This window comes from Ambystoma mexicanum, chromosome 9 (genome assembly GCF_040938575.1).
Source record: "Ambystoma mexicanum isolate Mex_15411 chromosome 9, UKY_AmexF1_1, whole genome shotgun sequence".
NCBI lineage: Eukaryota > Metazoa > Chordata > Amphibia > Caudata > Ambystomatidae > Ambystoma > Ambystoma mexicanum.
This window is the reverse complement of record NC_090931.1, coordinates 33,060,093-33,084,834: the sequence shown is the minus strand read 5'-3', so window position 1 is coordinate 33,084,834 and position 24,742 is coordinate 33,060,093. Positions and strand designations below refer to the sequence as shown.

Sequence of the window (24,742 nt, the reverse complement as noted above, 5' to 3'; positions counted from 1 at the left end):
CCCTTGCCCAAGTCCAGCAACCCCTCCACATCTGGTGAACCTATTGGGAATTCAAACCAGTGGTCGAAGTGTACAAAAAGAAGAAGTGGAACTATGTTCCCTGCTGATCTGCACCCACCACCCCCGCAAACCCCATAATCATGACCCCTCCGACACACAATACAAATCCTCAAACACGTACCCCCAGTTTTTAAGGGAACGTTCAGTGCAGTGGAAAGTGCAAGTTTCAGCTACTTCCTAAACTTATTTTTAAATGAAACCATTCCGGAGGGGTTTCTTTTGAAAATAAAAGTATAGGAACCGTAATTGCAAAAAGTGGAGGAGCACGGCTCCTGCTCACTTCGACCACTGATTCAAACCCTGTAAACTACATCTTTCCTGTCTTCCTGTTGCCTACCCGAGTGCTCCTAGTCGTTCTTTTCCACGTTGCTCTGATTGTTGTTTCCTGAACTTCCAGTCTACTTACCACTACCATCCCCACAATCCCACCTATTCATTTCACAAACTCTACCAAACTCACCCTTCTGAGCTTACCAAAACCCATAGGACGAGGGATAACATTTCTTACAACACCTATTCCCCATCCTACCCTGTAGGATACTCTACACCCACCACCCCCCTTTTCCAACACAAACACTTTCCTACACCGAGACAGACAACGGACCAACACCAGGGCTATTTTCCTGACATGTCCCAACACAAGGGTCAGTCGAGTCAGGCAATTAACAACAACTATGCACACCAGACTGCCCCTTCCCCAAAGGGATAAAAGGTGGAGCACGAAAGCACACTTTGAGCGAGGCCGAACGCACGAGGAAGCAGCTATTCCGGACCGGCATTTCAAGCAGAGGTGAAGGCAGAGACCTGGAGGGATGACGAAAAGGGAATTGCCCTTGCCCTTAGCAAGTCAGATCCGCCAAGCCTCTGTGTCAGGTTCAGTTGCACATTCCTGCAGGAGTGACGGTGGCCCACCAGACCCCATAAGTCTGCTAGCCTAACAATTCTGGTTTTCTACAACTATCAAACTGGCAAACCCAAGGGGAAAGGGGAATTGGAAAAAATAACAAACACAGATCTTCACTACACTCTAATCTCCTGCTTCCTTTCTGGAGTGGGTATTCTTGGATTCTCAGATTGCCGTGAAGATCTAGAAAACAATCACAGTAACAGCAATTACTTCCAACTTGCCTCTTCTCCCTCTTACCTTATCTCTTTCCCTCCATTGACCCATGAATACCTTCAGCCTATGCTTTCTGTGTTCATAGGCTTTCCTTTATAATAACAGAAGTAACCTTTAATGGCTTTATCTTTATCTTCCTGGCATCCGGAATCTGCTGCTTCTGTTCACTGCTCTTCTCTTGCTTTTACTTATTCACTACTAAACCACATAAGAGTCTGAGAGAGATATTTAAACAATTGTTCTTGTCTGTACTGCTGTGCGCTAAATCAACTTGTTCGCCTATAGGTCTTGAGATACGTTTGTGAGACTCTTACTGTGAACTCACTGCCCAACGACCCTTCAGTGCTGACTATGTCTCAGTACATGAGATTCTGTGCTGTGCTGTATCTCACACTTGCTCGATCCACGCTCCTTCAAGCCCATCGAGTCACTGCACTATCTATCACTTGTTTCCGCTAACGGTTTCTCACGTTTTCTCACTTCACTGTCTTCTAAAGGTGCTGACTGTTTCTCCGTATCGTTGCCTTGCTGAGAGGACTCGTCATCGGAAGAAATCAGCTGTTCGTTTATCCGACTGTAGTCGGAGAAATACGTTCCGCAACACGTATGCAAGCGTCTTTAGGTGCTTTCCTGTAGCCAAACCCGACGCGCGAGACGACGCGCATATGGATGCTAATGTAAGACGAGCAAACTAAGTTAGTAGTCGTAACCTTGCGGTTAGTAATTATAAGAGATTAGGACCTTCCGCCAGCATAGGACCGCGCACCTAGTTAGTATTATTATTTTCGTGCGTCCAGAAACGTAGCGACTCATGCGCATTCACAGCTGACCTTAGGCAGTTGTAGCATTTAGCAAATAACTTTACATGTACTTATGAACATGCTGTGTGCCTTCCAACTACACACTGAATTTAGTTCAAACACCTTACAACTGTTGCCGCTCAACATTAACTTTAAAGTCATTAAATAACTTGAACATTTAGATTATTGCCACTTAGTGTCCTTCATCTATATTTTCTTCTTTGCTTGACTCTTGCTGCTGCTTCTGTTTCTTGTAGTTTCTCTTAACTCTCACACTACTCTTCTGGTGTTGAAGTCCATTGAATTTTTACTTAAATACTGCTGCACTATGAAACTGCGACCTGTTTCCTTGAAAACTAGAATGAAAGGCAGTTTAGAACTCCTTGAAGAATTCCAAACTACCTCACCACCAGGCACAGCCAATCGCTGCTGCAGAGCTGAGCCTCCATTTTGCCCTGAGGAAACAAAGGCTTCCTTACAGCCACATTAAGGAAGAACTTTACATTCCCAATCTATGACCCTCTGAGCCCAGACTCATTCCCAAACACTAGCTGAGATAAACTACTGCTCACCACTCCTACACCTCCTGTAAAAGTGTTTAAGTAATGTACTGCAATGTGGAAACCTGAAAGAGCCTTTATAGTGTGTGCTGTAATAAGGGAACCTGACAAAATACTGTGGGACCCAAACTCAGATCCGCGAAGCCTCCGAAAGGGAAAGCATAAGAACAGGAAGTACAGCGGAAGTGTGGTGTGGCAGGTGTCACTGGCACACGGGGCCCTCCTCTCAAAGCAGGGAGAAGCGCTTGCTGCCTTGGTGGCATCCTTAATTCCTGAGAAAAGAAACTCCAACAGTACAGCACAGCTGGTGAGTCGGAGAAGCCAGATATTTATATATTTATTTATTTAAATTTTTGTAACGCGCCAACATGCCCATGGGCCTCAGGGCGCACACAAAGACAAGACAAGGACAAACAGGCACATAAGGCAGAAGAGGAGGGCAGAGTTAAAGAGTTATTCCAGGTTGAAAAAGTGAGTTTTTATGGCGCGTTTGAATACAATATAGCTCTGGATCTGCTGTATCTGGGCTGGTAGTGCATTCCAAAGAAGGGGGCCCTGAGCATCGAGGGTGGTGCCTCCAAATTTGGCTGTCCTGAATTTGGGGTGTTTGAGGACGACTGCAGTGGATGAATGAAGATTTCTCTCATTAGGCTTGATACTAATGCGGGCTGACAAGTATGTCGGATTGCTGAGACTAAGGCATTTGTGGGTCGTAGTAAGCACATTGTGTGTTATACGATGTTTGACCGGAAGCCAGTGAAGTTTTTTCCTAAATAGTACAACGGAACTGTGCTGGGCCAAAGGTTGCAGGCAGCAACCTTGTTGAACGATGTACTTGTGTAATTGAACTTTAAAGAAACCCTAGTAAAAGGTTCAGAAGCAAAGTGGTAAGGCGTTGCAGGGTGCTCATTCGAAGGACTCTGACTGAAGCCCATTTGGGTTGTGTTGTTTTGGTGGAAACTACAAAAACCAAGAGACCTTGTGAAAGGCTGGTGTGAAGTGTCAAAGTGGTCCTAGGAGGACTGAGTAAAACCCCTTGTACACTTGAAAGTCTTTGACACATAGAGGAAAACTGTGTGAAGCCTGACTGGGGCTGAGACCCGAACTTAGGTAAAGAAAAGAACCTAAGGGGTCTTGTAATCTGTGCCGAAAAAAGCTTGGGGAGGGAAATCTCCCCGCTTTTTCTGATGAAATGATTGAATCATGAACTGTGTTAGAATGGCTATGTGAACCTGACGGAGGGATGCAAAGGGAAAAGCTAAGAGAAGTAAATCCTGCAATGTGATAAAACTGAGTGAACTGTGAAATTGGCAAATGTGAACCTGGCTGAAGGATGCCCGCAATGAATAGTTGTTGAAAAAGACAGTGACACTGTTGAGTGCTACGTTTTGAGTGAAAGGTTGTAGTGAACCCGATCGAGGGAGTCTAACGTTGCAAGAAGGATCGGAGCCCGGCTGAGGGAATCCAAGGGACGAAGAGCAATCGCCCAGCGTGAAAGATTACCAAAGGAACTTTTGTTTTGTTCATTGTTTATGGTTCAGCTGGCCTTCTAAGGTAAGAGACTTTACTTGAAAGAGATTTGGCCCCAGAAGTTCCTGGCATCGTTGAAAGGAACTGTAACGTCGTGCTGGCGAGGCCCAGGAGTGTGCTGTGCTCAAAGGTCCTGCCTTGTCCCATTCTAAAAACGTGGGGGAGACCCCCGGCTATATCATCCTGACTTATAATTTGTGCACATTTCTTTCTTTTCTTGTGAACATTATCTCACACTGTTTATGAAATTAGCTGTAAGGATTGGCAACAGTTTTTTTTTAGTATAGGCCCTTTTATTTGTCAAGATGCCACTAGGACTGCCTTATTATTATTTGATGGTAGTAGCTTGCTCCCATCTTAAATTTAGGTTGAGATTAGGCGTTTTTCCAACCTATTTATACAGTTTAATTAACACCCTTGAATTGTGATCACTTGTGTCTGTCTTTACTGTTGCCACCATGAGTTCCTTACACAACCCAGGAGGAGATTGCTGGCTTTGTACGGGTTCTGTCTAGATGAGACCGTACGCCTTCACAGAGCACTGCCTGTTAGATATCTCACCATGCTGGCCATCCCTGAGTATAACCTGCTTCAAAAAGCACCTATCCACATGAATATGTACCTGCAGGAAACTTGATAATAGTTTTAATCATACTGGGCAAGGGGAAAGATTAAAGGATGTTAAATAAAAAGGATCTTTAAAGTAGGGGTGTTGGTGGTAAGTAGATAGGTAGGATTGGGATTCCACTATACAACCTCTATACATTTTATTGGCCATAATGACACATGTATCACATGAATCGTACCAGCCATGCACTACCCCGATAGCTGAAAGGCCCTGTGTATGAAGAATGGCCCTGTCCTGACTGAACTGTACCTGCACTCGGATCAGCCATTTGTATAGGGTCCACGTGAGTGCAAAAAGCTCCTCCAGCGGTGGCCCACTATGCAGCCTGGTAGACTCTTTACAGCATACCTCCCACTTCTTCCTAGCTCTTTCTGCACTGTCTGTCACAGCTGGATCTCAGTGTAATAGCTCTGCTTGGCCCCCATCAACTTCCCTAATCTTCTCTGCAGTCTTGCCAGCTCCTAGTATGACAAATCTAGCAGTTTCTACAGATAGTGTAACCTATTGTGCTGGAAAAGGTTTATATTAAAGTCCGCATTGCAGCAACTTCCAAAGCCCACCTTAAATAAATCAGAGTGCCCCGGAACCAACCTCTTCCTCCATCAGTTAGACTCTTGTGTGTGTATCATATCCGCCTGTTTTTAAGCTCTGTCCTGTCTCGCTGCTCTTAAAACAGCTCCCATTTGTTATTCCCTTTTTTACAGCATTAAAGATGTTTTCTTTCACTCCAGTGAATATGTTTTGCAAATAAAATGGTGAATATTTGGTGATACCACTTATTGGGGGCAGGGGTTACAGATGAGCCTTTCGGTCCCTTTTCTTACCTCTGGTGCTTTCACTCAGCCCTAAGGATCCGGTACCTTTCTGGCACTGGATCCGCATTATATGGTCTTTGGCAAACTTGGTGCATTGCGTGGTTACTAAGAATTCCTATTGGTCCTTCTTTTGTAGCCGTATGCATGCGATGAACCTGTCAATATGGAGAACCTTCCCGTGAATGATGGCAATGGCCAGTCCTACGGCTACACGCTTTACGAAACTCTGGTCTATGGAGGAGGCGTACTCAACACTATGGGCAATGTTTTGGACCGAGCTCGGGTAAGAGCTTCCGTTGGCAGGAAGTAGTGATAACCGTCTGTGATGAGGTGGCAGTTTGTTGTGGGTTTGCACAGGTTGTATCGGTAATGTGTTCAAAAGGTACCTTTGTGTTACACTGTTTCTTTTGAATGGTTTGTGATAGAAAGCACTTGTTGACATTTTTAAATAGTGTTTTGTTTTGTATATTCTTGTGCACTGATCACGTGGATATTTATTCTTTTTAAAGTAAATGCCTGTGTCTGGGTGTTTTCTTAACTTATTTGAAATGTTGTTGCTAGTTTTTACCTAGGAATTCGCTTCACTGAAGCTACTTCCTGCCACACCTTGTTGTTTGGCCACTGTGTCCAAGGAAGCTCAGAGGTTCTGTTTTACCTGGGCTGTCCGGCAGTGCAGGCAGCGCCACCCTTGTGTTGCATCTGACAAGGTGTTGTAAATGTTCAGGATGTTACTCATGTTAATGTATCTTTTGACTAATGACAACCTGCTATATCTGGCTGTCCTTGAGAACAAGATGGTAAATTGCAGCTATGTGACTCATGACAAACCTTTATTGAATTTTCCTGCTGAAGCCATGATCTACTGAACCCCAGTTCAACTCCTTTTTATGTATATGTGGTATCTATATTGGTCTGAAATGGTACTCTTAGGTGAAAGGGGTGCTCCATTTGCTAATGTTCGGTGTGTGGGTGGCAGGATGTGGAGTATGTAAATGTTTCGGTTGATTTGCTTGCTGGTTGGCCCTGCACAGGATCAAACTATCACCACCACATCTGTTTCTTTCACAGATTTTCATAAACAACCAAGCAATGGGAATAGTCGATCGCAACAATCATGAGGTTTTTATTCCAGAAGTCCCAGTAAGTAGTCTTATTTGAAAGAAAAGGACATCTTCAGTGAGCATGTGTGTTCAGCTGCCTGAACTTACTTTCCTCCATTTTGTGGTCTCCCACACGACACACAGTGCTTAATATGTGGGGGTGTTTGCCAGGGCTCAGCCCTGTCACTTATTTTTGAGCCTCAGCACTTATTGCCTCAGACTCAATTTAATTATGAAGTGGCGATAGTCGCTGCATCCATCAACCACAATGAGCAGGTGCAGGCTGTAGTGTAACCCCAAATACGTCGACACGCTGGGGAGCAGGTATAGGTTGTGGCAGCAGTGGTGGGTAACTGCCCATCCAAAGTGTCACAGGAGTGCTAGAAAATATTTGGGCCCTGGCACTTATTTAAAGTAAGCACTAACAACACATATGTGGGATATGTTTTTAATCCCATGATGTTCCTGCAGTAATGGTGTCTTTGCAGGTGTTTTCTGCTGTGTGTGCACACCCGCACGTGTGTGCCTGCAAGAGCACTATCATAACTCCATGCTGGCCTGTGTTGTGCCTGCATTGAGAATGCAGGCAGAGCATGTGTCCTCTGTACTTTCTATACCGATCTTAAAAGCTGACCTCCGCTCTCTTTCTAGGGCTATAGGAAGATGAGATTCTTGGTCGAGAACTGTGGCCGAGTGAACTATGGCACGAAGCTGGATGAGCAGCGGAAAGGTGGGTCGCCCATGTTCCTGCGATCAGTAGTTGGGGGTGCACTGGTGGCTTTATTTGACCAGGCAAATTATCTGAATTTAGAGGGTCTTACTAATGTCTACTGGACAGTGTTCTAAAGCCCCCAAATCCTCCAGACTTAAGAAATTGGCATATACCTATTTCCTAAGGGATTGTACACAGGATGTCTTCTTTGAATATACCATGTTAGTGGTGTAAGATGAGCGACATAGCTCCAGGTACCCTTTGCAGTATAGGGTGGTTGTTCTTTTTACTGTCTTCTTTAGAAAGGATCCTCTGTTTTTTCAAATGACAGGGCTAAGCTTCCCAACAATTCTGGCCATCTGGGGTCTTCTGTGATCCAGTACTGTCCCCCACTGATTAAGCCAACATTTCTGAATGCTCCTTTCTGACACCTTGGGAAGTGGATCGGTATCCAAAGCACATCTAGTGGAGGAGTTTACAGTTTTAAATAAGCCCAATTTCTCCAGCATGGGGTCTGGCATGGATTCACATGCTCATGAATATTCCCCGTCGTCAGGCTGGGAATCCTCGGTAAAGAAAAAAATCAGTATCATTTTCGTTTCTGATTTGTCTTTCTTAGTAGTAACCAATCACTGGTCTCTGGGTCATACGGCCCCCAGCCAATGACTGCCCTCTCCCTAAGCCCCACCCCTGGCAGCCATCCTCAGATTTTTACTGCACGCTCAAGTGTTGGGAGTCCTCGTGCTATAGCTCTCGAGCTTTTACTGCGTTTTGCGTTTTTTCAAAGAGATTTATCTAATTTTTCGGTTTAATCGAGCTTCAAGCTCCACCGTTTCTACTTCCGATCAACGGGGACCCGTTTCGGATTTATCTACGCCCCTCAAGGGAGAAGTTTTCGTCGAGTTACACTTCTTGGAGGATTCCAGAAGTTTCTGAGGCCTAGCTTGTAGACGAGAAGAACATGGACCAGGAGAAGGGAAGCTCGACTCCCGGCAAACTGTTCAGGATCTGCCCTGGATGCTACGTACAAAATGTGTTCAAGGAGGACGAGCATTCGAAATGCCTTTACCTCCTCCATGAGGACAAAACGCACATGGACTGTGCGTTTTGCTTTAACATGTCGGATCGGACGATGAAGGATCGCTGGACCCGTCTCTCCAACTGGCTGGAAGGCAAGAGCCCAGCAGGTGAGAAAAAGAAGAAGTCAGAGCGGTCTTCTAAGTCCTGTGAGGGCGCCCCGGCGACAGGGGCCCAACGGAAGGCAAAGCACCGCGAATCCGCGGGCACCGGGAGTGCCGAACGGTTGGGCTCCTCGGCTGCCAGGCAGGGCGCACCTTCACCAACGCCTTCAACCGCGAGCCAATGCTGTGGCTCGGGGAAGAGGAAATCCGAGAACCCGGCTAAGCTTCTGGAGAGGCCCCGGTCGATCTCAGAGGAACCGGCCGAGGGGGAGCGAGGCGCTGACCCTCCCCCTAATGTGAAGGCCTCAAGCACGCCCAAGGTGGTGAAGGCCTTGATTTAGGCCTCTATCGAGGGAGTCGCTGTGGCCCTGGCGAAGCCTGTGGAGGCTATCCCAGTGGATGCGACCTCAGGCCCAGAGTTTCCCTGCCTCCGCGCAGGGAATCCTCTTTTAAGCCCATCGAGAAGACCCCCGTGAAGACCTCGGTGGAAAAAGAGGGGGGGGCCGGTGGCCGTTACGGACACGGACACAACCTCCAAGAAGGAACTGACCAAGAATTTGGAAGAGGCCCAGCCCCACGGGAGGAATCCCGAGGAGGGGGACGACGAGAGCGAGGGTGGCAAAGACGACAAGGTTCCCGTGGAGGAACAACCGTCGCTCCTGGCACGCCTGTCACATCCCGAGCCTCAGGACAACTCAGCGGCCATTTTGACGGCAATCCAAGCCTTATGCACGGAGATAAGGACGAGACTGCCCCTACCCCCGAGGGACGACCAAGCTGTACCGGGTCCGTCGGGAAGCCCTCCAAACAAGAGGAGGAGAATTCATCCAGTGCCCCTTCAGCCCTCATGGCCTTCTCAGCCTTTGGTGCCTTCCACGATCCCGAGGGATGACACAGGAACAGACACGGCCACGACGGGGACGGATGACGGCGTCCCCGCCTGACGAGATTGGCTCCTTCCACGCCATGATTGCCAGTACATCCAAGCTTTTTCAACTCTGCCCTGAGGAGAAGAAGAAGGAAGGCTTCCTCTACCAACGGCGCGAGGCCAAAAGGAAGACGGTCCTCGCGGTGCTGTTGCTGGGTGACATCTGGGACGAGGGACTTGCCCTCCTCAAGAACCCGTCCACGACACCTGCCAAGAGGGACCTGTACGAGAAGAAGTACCGGGTCCCCGACGCTCCCCAGTTGTGCCTTAGGGTGCAGCCGACCCCGGATTCGGTCATCTCAGCGGCGGCCAAGAAGAAAGCAGGGGGGGGGGGGCATTGGCTTCATCCTCAACTTCCCCACCGGATGGCGAGGGAGAGAAGCTGGACACCGTGGGACGACGATTCATCTCGTCGGCCGCAACGACGATTAAGGCGGCCAAAGCCCTAGCGATTGTGGCCCGCTACGACAGGGAATTGTGGTACAAGATTGCCCCCCCTGTTGGACTTCCTCCCAGACGACAAGAGGGCAGAGGCCCTGGCGATCCTACAGGAGGGTGAGGTGGCGTCGGACCATGCCATAACTGTGGCCACGGACATTGCTGACACCGGTTTCTGCCAGTTGGGCAACAGCGTTTGCCTTCGACGGCAGGGGTGGCTCAAGGCGATGGATTTCCGCCAGGACGTGCAAGCCAAGGTTTTGGACATGCCCTTCGACGGGAACAATCTGTTTGGAAAGACTGTGGATGAGTCGCTGCAGGCCATCAAGACCGACACTGAGATGGCTCGGGCCTTGGGAGTTCTGCAGCAACGGTGGCCGCCCTTTCGGAACTCCGGAGGCAAGCAAGGTGCCTCCAAAGGATTCGGCGGCGGCTACTCGACCTACCGTCAAGCGGCCCGCTCATCGTCGCAAGAAGCCTACAGGGGACTAGGCAAGTCTGGTGGATCTCGCTGTCGTCGCCAGGGATGCCAGGGTGGCATGGCCGCTTCCAAGCAAGACTGAACCGGCCGTCGCGTCGGGGCCCCACAGAGGCCGGCTGACAAGGTTCATCAGCATGTGGAAGTCCATCTCCACCGACCCTTGGGTGCTGGAAGCCCTGGCCTACGGGCACACTCTGGAATTTCTAAAGAAGTGCCCCCAATTTCCTCCCGTGGCCAGGAAGGAAAACCACGTCCCTCAACTACTGTTAGAGGTAAGGGCGATGCTCAAGAAAGGAGCCATCGAGCTTGTCCCAAAGAGGCTCCGGGGCTCCAGAGTATACTCAAGGTACTTCCTCATCAGAAAGAAGACAGGAGGTTGGCGTCCCATCCTGGACTTGCGTCGGCTAAACACGTACATCAAGGCACAGAAGTCCCGGATGGTCACCCTCCAGCACGTGCTGGGCCAGCTGGAGGAAGGCGACTTCCTATCATCGTTGGATTTGGAGGATGCGTACTTCCACATCCCCATCATAAAAGGACACAGAAAGTTTCTCAGGTTCGTAGTCTAAGGCGGCACTACCAGTTCAAGGCCCTCCCATTCAGATTGAAGTCGGCGCCCAGGGTGTTCACCAAGTGAATAGCACCAGTGGCAGCGCGGCTGCGCCTGCAGGGGATCCACGTCTACCCCTACCTGGACGACTGGCTCATCCGAGCAGGGACAAGGGAACTCGCCGTAGAACACACAGCAAAGACCGTCCAGCTGCTCACGGACCTGGGATTCTCCATCAACTTCCCCAAATCCCACCTGGTTCCGTCGCAGGTCACGCTATTTCTGGCAGCCAAGCTCGATACAGTGGTGCGATTGGCCTCGCCATCGGAGGAAAGAGCACAGGCCATCCTGGGCAAGGTACAGCGTCTGCTGGCCACGGACGTGGCCAGAGTGAGGTCCATCAAGTCCCTGCTCGGGATGATGTCCTCTTGCATCTATCTGGTGTGCCTGTGCAGGCTTCGGAAGCGCCCTCTGCAGGAGTTCCTCGACGTCCGTTGGATGCAAGCGACGGGCAGCTTCGAGGACAAGATCTCGCTCAACGAGGCATTCCGCCAGGCAATCCGATGGTGGGGCACACACGCGCATCTCGCGGCGGGCACAGACTTTCAGACCCCAGCATAGCAGGCGACGGTGACGACGGATGCCTCCCTGGAGGGGTGGGGAGCGCACACCGGAGATCTTCACGCGAGAGGCCCTTGGCTCCCGGAGGAGAGGCTGCTCCACATCAACATACTGGAGCTCCGAGCGGTGTTCTGGGCCCTCAAGTCATTCCTCCCGTCCCTCAAGGGCAAGGTGGTGAGGATCTTCACCGACAACACCACCACGATGTTCTACATCCGGAAACAGGGAGGAACCAGATCCCCAGCCCTGTCCAAGGAAGCCCAGGATCTGTGGCACTGGGCCGTTGCCCAAGGGATGTTTCTGGTGCTTTTTCATCTAGCAGAGATAAAAAACAACATCACCGACTCACTCAGCAGGGAGCTGCGCTTGTGCCACGAGTGGGAACTACGCCAGGATCAAGTGGTTCAACTCTTCCAGCGATGGGGCAAACCCCAAATCAACCTGTTCGCGTAGGCGACTAATTCCAAGTGCCAGAGGTTCGCCAGCAGGTTCCCCCAGCCGAGGAGCATGGGCGATGCTTTCTCGTTCCCCTGGGACGGCCTGTTCCTGTATGCGTTCCCGCCGTTGCTGCTCAGGCTCATCAACCAACTCAAGAGGTCCCGGTGCAAGATGATCCTCGTCGCACCGAGGTGGCCGAGACAGATCTGGTTCCCGGACCTTCTGGACTTGTCAGCGTCCCCACCAGTCAAACTGTCGACAGACGCAGATCTTCTCTCCAGAGAAGGAGGCGCCATTCTTCATCACGACCCGGTGTCGCTGAACTTGCAGGCCTGGCTCCTGCAGCACTAGAGTTTGGAGGGTACGATATCCCGGCTGAATGCAGAGAGGTTCATGCAAAGGCCAGGGCGTGCACAGAAGATGAACCCTCTGCGGATTACTGCCCCTCAAGTGCTACCGTACTTACTGTCGCTGGCCAAAGCTGGACTAGCTCATGCTTCCATTAAGATACATCTGGCAGCGTTTTCCCGATACACCAGAACTGCAGGACAGTCATCCCTGTGGTCTCATCGCTTGTTGAAGGAGTTTATGAAAGGACTGTTCCGATCGTTCCCGCCGGTGAAGGCTCCAGCCCCGGCGTGGGAGCTCAACATCGTGCTGACCAGGCTCATGGGCGCGCCATTCGAGCCTTTGCATTCAGCTCCGTTGAAGTTCCTGTCGTGGAAGACAGCGTTCCTTGTGGCCATCACCTCTGCACGACGCGTGGGAGAGATTCAGGCCCTATCCTGCAAGCCTCCATACTTGACTTTTCACGAGACGAGGGTGGTGCTGAGGACGCACCCCTCCTTCATGCCCAAAGTGCCGTTGGACTTCCATCTCCACGAGCCCTTGGTGTTGCCAGTTTTCTTCCCGTCGCCTTCGTCGCTGGCCGAGAGGACTTTGCACTTGCTGGATGTGGCTAGAGCCTTGAAGTTCTACGTGGACCGAACAAAGAGTTTTCAGAAGACATCACAGCTGTTTGTGAACTTTGGACCTGTGAACCAAGGGAAGGCTCTCTCGAAGGCTTCCATTTCCAGATGGCTCTCCGGCTACACCATGCACTGTCATCGGTTGGCAAACCGACCGTTGCCCGGCCGTCCGAGAGCTCATTCGACCAGAGCGATCGCTGCTACCACAGAGTTCTTGTGTGGTGTGCCTCTGCTGGGCATCTGCAGGGCTGCTACGTGGAGGTCGACACACACCTTCACGAGATTCTACTGCGTCGACCGGGATTCCAGGGAGGAGTCCAGAGTCGGCCAGGCAGTGCTGCGCAATCTGTTCGCTTAAGGTGAGCCTGGTGAGGAGGTAAGAGACGCTTGATGTTGAGTTTTATGTAATGCTTAATGTTGAGCCTTGCCACCTCCCGTGGTTGTGCATCTGTGTACTGCTATGTACTCTTATATTCATGAGCATGTGAATCCATGCCAGACCCATGCTGGAGAAGGAACAAGTTACTTACCTGTAACTGTTGTTCTCCAGCATGAGTCTGGCATGGATTCACATGCGAACCCTCCCTCCTTCCCCTCTGCGGCTCTTCACTTGGTCACACTGGCACTTCACGTGCTACCAAATCTGAGGATGGCTGCCAGGGGCGGGGCTTAGCGAGAGGGCAGTCATTGGCTTGGGGCAGTATGACCCAGAGACCAGTGATTGGTTACTACTAAGAAAAACAGATCAGAAACGTAACTGATACTGATTTTTTTCTTTACCGAGGATTCACAGCCTGACGACGGGGAATATTCATGAACATGTGAATCCATGCCAGTCCGATGCTGGAGAACAACAGTTACAGGTAAGTAACTTGTTCCTTCATGGACATGCCACCGGCTGCTAATGGAGGACAGATTTATTATTCAAGTGGCCAACACTGGGCCTCATTAAGACTACGTATGGGGATATACTGGGGCATTCCAGCCCAGGCGGACCCGGTACATCCCCATTGCTGGGTGCCGGTAATAATTACTCCCCATTCCCATTTGAGCCCCAAAGGGCCATAGGGCTTTTCTCCTGGTGGGCGAAAAGGCACCCGCGAGCAGAACTCGTAGTTTGCCGGTCCGGTAGTAACGGCGCTTGTAGCTTACCAGCGCAGTTACTATCGGACCGGCAAACTTGTAATGAGGCCCACTGTCTTTTAAAGATACTCAGTTGGGGGTAGTCTTACCTTGCAGAAAACATGATTGTATATATTGTGCCTAGAAACTCTTAACGTGTTGGTTTGTGTTCATACATTTGTCAGAATTGAGATGCAGGGATGTAAAACCAGGTGAGCATGATTACACCAGGAGGTCAGACTAGAAGTCAGTGATTAGATGGCGGCAAGCCTTTCAAAAGTCCCAACTTGGCCCACAGACCTTATCACCAAAGCCACAGGATCTTTCTACTCATTACTTCAAAACTATAGAATTCTGTACAATTTGCATTTTATTTGGTTACAGATGTTGGTGTTTTAGCTTACAATTAAAGCTAAATCTTATGTTGTTGAATAAATACTGACTGTCCTACTGGGTGTTATTTTTACTGTGGGGCAGATGCTTTCTTTTTGCATTTTTCTCTAGCATTTCATAGATTCTCATCCTGTCAATATTTCCCACCGTCAGGCTGGGAATCCTCAGTAACATAGAACAGTTTATGAAACTTTTAGTCACATGTGTGCTCTAGTACAGTCATTTTTGGGTCGTACTGCCCACAGCCGATAGGAACACCGCCCTTAGCTCTTCCCCTGTTGGCCGCCTTCAGATATTTTACTGCGCATTTGAGTTGGGAGTACTCAAAAATCTCTCTACATTATATGTGCTATGAAATTGTATTATATATCATATTTGTTGCGAAAACTGGGTTCTTCGATGACCCGTCGACAGCCGTTGCAGGCAATGACAGTGTGGAGTCTGTGGACCATTTTCCAACGCTGCTGACTTTGAAATTCCCTGTCTGCATTTTTGGGCCTACCTCATGGCTGGGTCCACAAGAAAGAGCATGTTTAAGGCATGTGCCTGCTGTGGCGTGAAGAATGTGTATATTGACGACCACCACAATGATTGTCTATATTGTATACATCCACTTCATGTCATGCAAGACTGCAAGATCTGCCAGTCTTGTTCCAATAAGACACTACGTGGTCATCATCTCATCGACGCCTCGTTGTGTGGCTCGAGGATGCCGGTGGGGCCTCTGAATCCACTTCTGTACGGAGCTATGCCTCTCTACGGCAGGGCTGGACTGCCCAGCGGACCACCTCCCGTAAGAGGTCTAGGTCGCATGAAGACCACGCCAGCGGCAGAAAAAGACACAGGGAGGTGTCTGACGATGAGCCAAGGTCATCTCACAAGGACCGGTCCTCACCAGCTAAGGTCAGTGCCCAATGTGCTTCTAAGGGCAAGGGCAGTGAAGGTCTTTCCCCCCGCCCAATGGAGGCAAACCCATCCTGGAAGTCTACTCATTGTTCAAAATCTGTTGGGCACGCCATTGTCGACCGTCAAATCTGCCCCATCAATGCTGTCGGCCAAGTTTGTAGTTACCAAGTCCTCATTGACACCTAAGTCTTCCTCCGGTTCATCCACACCAAGACCATCTACTCAGTCGACGAGTGCCCGGCCGATGAAGCCGTCGACAAGGAGCAACCTCGATGGACGACGACACTGGTAACTCCGTCGACAAGCCAGTCGACGAGCCAGTCGACGACAAATCCAGTGTCATCTTGCATGGTCACAACCATCGCTCCATCAGCTGTCACAACAACTTCATCCATCTCCACCAACCCGTTGTCGGCGCTGGCAGCGCTCCCGTGACCATCATAGCCCGTTCTCAGAGTTGGGTTACTCCCTGAAGTGACCATAATCGTGGTCACGTCTCTCTTCCTCTGATGAAAGGGAGGAAAGAGATGTGGAGGCTGGTATGTCTCCTCCCTTTTCCCAGCAGCGCAGGATCCCACCTTCTAGGGGACAGCCTATGTCGCCACGTGGGAAAGCAAACCTGATATGGCTACCAGTCTTGCCACCCTTACATCCAGCCCCTGCAGGGGGCGAATTACCTAGGGCGCGGCCAGCTCTGCAACAGACTCCACCAAGAGACATATTACTGGACATATTAACCACCCTTACTATGCTGGTGGCAACATTTCAGCGAAGGCTGCCAGAACCGGCACCAACCCTGGTACCACCACAACAGCCTCCCAAAGGTACTCTGGGACCATCCAGGGAGGAAGACATTCCATGACCGCCTAAGGAGAATGAACGCCAAGCAAGGCCTCAGCAACTGCCTGACATGGGGTCAAACACAGACCCAGACAGCCTGATCGTTGTGGCGTCAACTCACTGTTAGGAAGAATTCTCTGTTTAGGCTGAATTTCCCAACCTAGTGAGTCCCCCAGCAGCTTTGCTGGATTTTTGGGGTTTATTTTTTTCTCCTGCCAAGAGTGAAACTCTTTTACCCCCACTCTTGGACATGATTTGAGTATGTCTCTTTGACTCTGGATGTGTTTAATGGGCTATGGGGTCTTTTACTCCATAGGGCATTGCATACTGATGAGTTTGATGATTTCGTCCTTGCCGATGGGGAGTCAGATGAGGCCTGGGCTAGAGACCCTCCACCAGATGAAGTGTGCTCACCTGAAGATGTTCGACCTCGCCCCGGAGGAGCAACGCAAAGAAAGTCTCTTATACCAACAGAGGAACTAGGGCAGGTAGTCCATTATATCTGTTCCGTTTTTGGAAGATGGCCTTGTCACCATGGTGCACTCTGCAATGGCTCTGAGAACAAAGGAGTGTTTTGATAAAAAATACAGGGCCCAGACACCCCCCTCCTGTCTCCGCACGCAGTCTACACCGGACTCTGTTGTCTCTGCCGCGGCCAGGAAAAGATCTGCCAATCCATCATCTTGTCATGAACCATCGGACGCGTCCTTTCTGGACTTTCTGGTCCCTGACGCATGGGGGCTTGGACTCAGCAGCACTCCCAACATGGCCGCCGAACGCATTATGCAGAATGCTGTTTACCAGTTTCCGCGCCGTACGCATTATGTTCTATAAAGCGGACACGCCCCCGCGGCCCTGCGCATCTCAACGCTATCACTTGCCGTGGCTAGACGTGTGCTGCCGTAGCTCGCTTGTGTTTTTCCCTTGATTCTTGGTTCCCGGTGCTCCTATATTGCTCCTCCTTCATTCCCCCTCCTTTTTGTCCTCCTTGCATCCCGGATCTCCGTGCACTCGTCTTCCGTGTGCACTCTTCGCTGTTTCCTGGATTTCTTCGGACTTCACGGACATCTGAACGTTCCTAGGACTCGGAACGCTGAACGCACACTGGAACCCGAGGACCTGCATGCTGGGTTATACAAGACCCGAACTCTACAAAAGAAGACTCCATCGAAGAACTCCAACAAACAACAAAGACAGGTGAGAAGGGGGAAACCTGTGACAGATTGAGATGCCAACAAACTGATACACATACGGACATGGAGGCTGCAGTTCAAGACCTCATGCGCGGCATGCAAGAGTTAACCACAGAAGTTCAGAATCTCAAAGCTGAGAATGCCGCATTAAAACAACTAGTCCTGTCACGTGATTCCGCGACCAAGGAAAGTGTATTGCTGGGCGGAGTAGTGGATAAGTATGATGGCTCCTCAAAGAACCTTTGTGGCTTCCTTGATTCATGTTTAGTGCACTTTACCTTTAAGCCGTACTACTTTTTCACCCCCAGGGCAAAGGTGGGCTTTATGATTTCACATCTCTCCGGGAATGCGTTAACCTGGGCTGTGCCCTTAGTTCATTCTGGAGATGCCCTCCTGGATGATTATGATGGGTTCGTACGGGCTCTAAAGACCATGTTTGACCGCCCAGAACAGGTTTACAGTGCCCAAGGACGTCTATTGGATTTCCAACAAGGGTCCCAGGACATGCTTACATATGTAACACTCTTTAAGCAACTGGCCAAGGAAGCAGATTGGTCCCCGGAGGCCTGTTTTACTCTATTCCGGAGAGGACTAAACGAAGAAATAAAAGACGAGCTAGCCATGGTTGCTCGCCTAGGTTCCTTCCAGGCCCTTATGGACCTCTCTTTACAAATAGACTTTCAAATCCAGGAAAGGAAGGCAGAAAAGAAGAAAACAAAGATGCCTTACCAAAAGACCTCTATATAATCTTCCTCTAAACCCAAGCCCACTCCTGCCCCGACCACAATCCCTGAACCCATGCAACTGGGGGCCTTCCACGGACCCATATCCCCGCAAGAAAGATTGCGACGGATCCACACCGGGCTGTGTATGTACTGTGCCTCAGATAAACATCTTGTGAGAGAATGTCCTTTGGCCCCTCCACGGCGTTCGGGAAACGCCAGCTCCCGATCCTAGATGGAGCTCAGCTTCGGGAGAGAGATGTTTGCTCCACATCTATTCCATCCTTGAACTCTCCTGGACAAAACAACCTTGTGATCTTGCAGGCCTTTCTATCGCCGTCCAAGAAAGAAACTTACCCCATTCTTGCATTAGTGGATTGTGGAGCCATGGGGATTTTTATAGATCAGGATTGGGTCACTACCCACCCCATTCCATATGAAGATCGAGACATCATGCAACCTGTAGAGGCCATCGATGGACAACCTCTCTCTTCAGGACCAATCACCCTGCAAACCAAAGAGATCCAGCTCTCAATAAACCATCATCAAGAGATGATCAAGTTTGACATCATAAGGTCTGCCGATTATCCAATGGTACTGGGTATGCCCTGGTTACAGAAGCACAACCCATACATCAACTGGGCAGCAGGATCCTTGTTTCTTGGCTCCGAACATTGCATGTCTCACTGCCTATCCCTGGATTCCTCGTCAAGATCCTCTGAAGGTACGCTGACAGACCAGCAAGGCCCACTCACGGTCTCAAATATTATCCGGGTCCCCAGAGCCTAGCAGGACTACACTGATGTGTTTTCAACTGCCGTAGGTCAAGCCCTACCCACTCACAGACCTGAAGACTGCGCTATCGATATAGAACCCTCGGCAGTGATTCCCTTTGGACGGATGTTCATCCTATCAGAACCTGAGAAAAGGGCCCTCCGAGAATACTTGGATACCAACCTAGAAAATGGCACCATATGACCATCCAAATCCCCAGCGGGAGCTTCGTTGTTTTTCGTTCCCAAGAAAGACACTAAGGAGCTTAGTCCTTGTCTTGATTATCGTGGTCTTAATCAATGCACCCTCAAGGACCGCTACCCATTGCCCTTAATCTCGGATATCCTGGAAGCGGTAAAAGGAGCCGTAATCTTCACGAAATTGGATCTCGGAGGTGCCTACCATCTGATCCGTATAAAGCAAGGTGACGAATGGAATACGGCCTTTAGAACACCCTTTGGTCACTTTGAATACCGGGTTATGCCCTTTGGACTCGCCAATGCCCCAGCGGTCTTCCAACGTTTTATGGACCGGTTGTTCTCCGATATGCTGTTCCTCTTCGTCTTAGTTTGCCTGGACGACATACTGATATACTCAAGGACCATCTTAGGCATGAAGAGTATGTCAAGGCAGTCTTACAACGGCTACGTGAACATAAACTCCTGGCTAAACCCGAGAAATGCCTTTTTCATGTCTCTACTGTTCACTATCTCGGATTTGTCCTTAGTCCAGAAGGAATTTGAATGGACCACTCAAAAGTAAATTCCATCCTATCCTGGCCTGTTACAACTACTGTGAAACAGATTCAATCCTTCCTGGGGCTTGCCAACTTCTACCGGAAATTCATACTTTCCTTTTCGGAGATAGTTCAACCGATCATTACATTGTTGAAGAAGGATACTCCCTTCCTCTGGAACGCAACCCAAGATGAAGCGTTCCAACGTTTGAAGTCGGAGATTACACAAGCCCCCATCTTGGCTCAACCTGACATTGATCGACCTTTCCTAGTGGAGACTGATGCCTCTAACTATGCCATCGGAGCAGTCTTAAAGCAGGAATTCGAGGACAAGTTAGAACACCCCATCGCTTATCTCTCGCAAACCCTAACTCCTAGCGAGACCCATTATTCTGTTCTGGAAAAGGAACTGTTGGCCATCCGTCAAGACTTCACAGAGTGGCGCCATCTACTCCTGGGAGCTAAACATCCTGTTCAGGTCCGTACGGATCATCGGAATCTCCAAGTCCTACAATCCATGGAATGTAGGAATAGTCGTCAAGCCAGTTGGGCCTTCTTCTTTGCCCAATACCAGTTCCAAATCCATCATGTACCTGGAACACACAACATAATTGCTGACACTTTATCCCGACGTCCCGACTACGAAACTCTTGAAGATCGATCCTTCCCAAAGATGTTTCCCCATACAATTTTCGTAGCTCAAGCATTCACTCTCCTGGAAGACATTCGGATTCAAACCCAGTCCTCTGAGATCTGGAAGGAATTTACTGGGAAGAATCGATGGAATCTTAAAACCAAGGACGGGTATTTGTTCAAGGACAATGGCCTGGTCTTTCCCAGACAGAGACTGCGACAAAGGATTACAAGCCTCTGTCATGATACCCTTCATTCAGGACATCGTGGCATTACCAACACTCTACGTTTAATACAAAGACAGTTTTGGTGCCCAAAAATGAAACATGACGTCCAGCAGTACATCCAAGCCTGTGCAGTTTGCAATGAAAAGAAGCATGATGACAAGAGGCTGGAGGGTCTCCTACTCCAACCAACGCTACCAACAAGGCCCTGGGAATTTATTGCTACAGACTTTATTGTGGAACTACCACCTTCCAGGGGATACACAACTATCATGGTTACCATTGATTTATTCACTCACATGGCTCATTTTACACCCTTGTATAAATTACTATCTTCTTCAGAACTTGCTGGAATCTTCCTGGAACACATATTCCGACTTCATGGACTCCCTTCCAAGATCATATCAGACAGAGGTCCTCAATACATATCTCAATTCTGGAAACACTTATGCCGTATACAAGTAATCCAACGTGCCCTCTCCTCAGGTTATCATCCACAGACCAACGGAGCTACAGAACGTGTGAACCAAACCATGGAGCAGTATCTTTGTTGTTTCACCACCAAGGTCCAGGACGATTGGTCTCTTTTAATACCTGTGGCTGAATTCGCCTACAACAATTCGGATCACTCGGCTGTCAAGACCAGCCCCTTCTTCTGCAGCCAAGGATTCCACCCTTCGGTTCTACCATCCCTTCTCCCACATCCTACACCAGTTCCTACAGTCGACTCCTGGATGGAAACCCTCCTCAACGTACACAAGGAAGCCAAAGAACACCTCGAAAGGGCCCGAGCTAACACCAAGCACTATGCAGACTCCAAAAGAAGACCAGGACCTATGCAATGGGTGATAAAGTCTGGCTATCCTCGAAACTACTGCCTCGACACTTACGACCTAATAAGTTGGCTCCTCGGTACTATAGCCCTTTTTCCATAAAGGAAATCATTAACCCAGTGGCCTTCCGACTCAAATTACCAGACTCCTGGAAGAGGATCCACCCAGTGTTTCACACATCTCTAATGAAACCATACGTTCAGACCTCCCGCTCTGCTCCAAGATTTACCCCTGTGGTTGTCGACGACCAGCTAGAATACAAAGTGTCCCGAATATGTCACTCCAGGTACAGACATGGTCAGCTACAGTATCTAGTGGAGTGGAAAGGCTATCCACCCAGTGAACGCACCTGGGAACCGGTCTCAAACCTAAACGCCCCCAGGCTACTTCAAAGGTACCACCTTATACACCCGTCATGAACCATCGGACGCGCCCTTTCTGGACTTTCTGGTCCCTGACCCATAGGGGCTTGCACTCGGCACTACTCCCAACCTGGCCGCCGAATGCGGAATACTGTTTACCAGTTTCCGTGCCGTACGCATTACGTTCTTTAAAGCGGACACGCCCCGTGGCTCTGCGCTTCTCAACGCTACTGCTTGCCATGGATAGACGTGTGCTGCCATAGCTCGCTTGTGTTTTTCCCTTGATTCTTGGTTCCTGGTACTCCTATATTCCTCCTCCTTCATTGCCCCTCCTTTTTTTCCTCCTAGCATCCCGGATCTCCGGGTACTTGTCCTCCGCGTGCACTCTTCGCTGTTTCCTGAATTTCCTCGGACTACCTGGATATCTGAACGTTCCCAGGACTCGGAACGCTGAACGCACCCTGGAACCCGTGGACCTGCACGCTGGGTTGTACAAGACCCGAACTCTACGAAAGAAGACTCCATCGAAGAACTCCAACAAACAACAAAGACAGGTGAGAAGGGGGGAAACCTGTGACACATCTTCCTGCTCTGTTCCTCTGGAAATAGGAGGGCAAATGCGTGGATGCCTTTGGCAATCAGATTATAACGACCGCAGCCACTACCATCAAGGCTGCTAATACAATGGCCATTCTCGCCAGATACATCGCCAGATACAATCATGAGCTATGGTACAAACTGGACCCAATCCTAGAGTTACTGCCTGACGACAAAAAGCAAGAGGAGTTTTTTCACGAAGCCGAGTTGGCATCGGATCATGCCATTTCTGTGTCGGTAGATATTGCTGACACAGGATTTCACCAGCTAGGTAATTGGGCGCTGCTTCGCCGACAAGGTTGACTCAAGACTAAAGACTTCCACCAGGGGTACAATCAAGAGTCGTCGACACGCCATTCAACGGCATCGACCTGTTCGGAAAACAGGTTGACGAAACCTTACTCTCCATCAAGACTGTCACCAAAACTGCTCACTCCCTGGGCACGTTGCAACAAAGGTGCTAGTCCTTTCGCAACAAAACTTGTGGGCATTGCTTGTTAAAGGGGCGGTGGAGAAGGTGCCGAAAGAAGAACTGTTCACAGGAGTCTACTCGTGCTACATTCTGGTAGGAAAAAAGGCGTTGCGCAACAAATCAGGGGGTTGGATACCCCTATTAGATCTAAGGGTGCTCAACAAATTCCTCAAAGTGCAAACGTTCTGTATGGTAACATTGCAACAAGTCCTATCTCAGCTGCAACAGGGAGACTTTCTAGCAGCCCTCGATCTCCAGGACACCTATTTTCATATCCCTATTTGCCACTCACACCGGCGCTACCTGCATTTTGTAGTGGTAGGAGTACACTACCAATTCAAGACTCTGCCCTTCAGCCTATGTTCAGATCCACAGGTTTTTACCAAGTGCATTGCACCAGTGATGGCTCACCCACGGTGGAGGGTCATCCACGTATACTTGTACTTGGACAACTGGTTGGTAAGGGCCCCTTCCTACCCACTGGCAGCAGGCAGCAGAGCGTCCACCAGCCAGTGTCAACTACTCTGATGTTCCATACATTTTCCAAAGTCACGCCTAGTGCCATCAAGACAGGCGTTCTACCTGGGAGCAAAGCTCAACACTAAGGGCCTCATTACACGGACGGCGGTGGACCAAGGTGCTATTAGCACCTTGGTCCATGCCGGTAAAATACCGGCACCGCCTTGGTGGAAAGGGGAATTACCGCCCTATTCCAAGGTTGGTGGGGCGGTAATTCCCCCTTCCCCCATTGCCCTTCCCCATTCCCATTTTTGCCCCATAGAGCATAATGGGAATGGGGAAGGTGCTAATTACGGCACCGCAAATTGCGGTACCGTAATTAGCTCCCTGGTCCCTTTGAGGGTTGGTTTTTAACGCCTGCAAAAAGCAGGCGTTAAATTCTCCAACCCGCAAAGGGACCTCGTAGTAAGGCGGTAAGGGTTTACCGGTAAAATACCGGTACCGGTAAACCCTTACCGCCTAGCGTGTAATGAGGCCCTAAATCCTGCACCGCAACGTCCTCGGACGAGAGGGTGGTGGAACTCTTTGCAAAAGTGCATTCTCTCAGCAGTGCCCAAGTGACTCAGGTTCACAATTACAAGTCGCTGCTCGGGATGATGTCATCATGCATTCATCTGATCACTCACTGCAGGCTGCGCATGCAGCCTGCTCAGGAATTCCCGGAAGCTCAATGGCTTCAGGCGTCAGGTTCCTGGGACGATCACATCACTCTGACGCAAGACTTCAAACAGAGCTTTTACTGGTGGACAGTAAGAGCCCATCTAGTGAAGGGTGCCCCTAACAGGCTACCTGCCCACCAAGCCACCGTCACGGCAGATGCCTCACTGGAGGGCTGGGGAGCCCACTGTCAGGACTAGCACGCAAGGGGTCTTTGGTCCGCAGACAAAAAGTGCCTGCACATCAATCTACTGGAGTTGAGGACAATATTCTGGGCCCTGAAGTCCTTCCTCCCCTTGACGGGAAGGTGGTGCAAGTCTGCACCGACAATACAAGATCAATGTGCTATGTTCGCAAACAACGGAGGACGAGGTCCCAACAAGTATCCAAGGAGGCCCATGCCTGCTGGCACTGGGTGTTGCAACACCACATGTTCCTGATCTCCCTCCATCTACCGGGTGTTCAGAATACCCTTCGGGCCTCCCTCAGCAGGGAGTTGCACTCTTGCCACGAGTAGCAACTACATGACGAGCAACTTCACCTGTTGTTCCAGAGTTGGAGCAGTCCGGAGATCGACTTCTTCGTGACCTACGACAACAGTTGGTGTAATAGTTTCACCAGATGATTCGCCCACCCGGAGAGCTTGGGGGATGCCTTTGCATTTACTTGGGAGGGGAAGTTCCATTATGCATTCCCTTAGATCCCGCTGGTGGCATGGATCATCAACACATTCACACTACATATCGGTGCAGACTGATATTAGTGGCTTTGGTTGAGTACCCGAGTATGGCACTGGTAGTTAAGCTAGTTAGCATGTATTATATCGATG

General features: G+C 49.8%; 1 protein-coding gene across 3 annotated transcripts in view; it reads left to right on the top strand.

Annotated features, from left to right (window-relative positions):
- GLB1L2 (galactosidase beta 1 like 2) overlaps positions 1-24,742 on the top strand; it is a 779,452-nt gene that overhangs the window by 596,130 nt on the left and 158,580 nt on the right. For all 3 annotated transcript variants that reach the window (XM_069614109.1, XM_069614108.1, XM_069614110.1), the window contains 3 exons: positions 5,650-5,796; positions 6,582-6,653; positions 7,265-7,343. In XM_069614109.1, the coding sequence (XP_069470210.1) occupies positions 5,650-5,796; positions 6,582-6,653; positions 7,265-7,343 (298 nt within the window). The remainder of the gene's footprint in view (positions 1-5,649; positions 5,797-6,581; positions 6,654-7,264; positions 7,344-24,742) is intronic.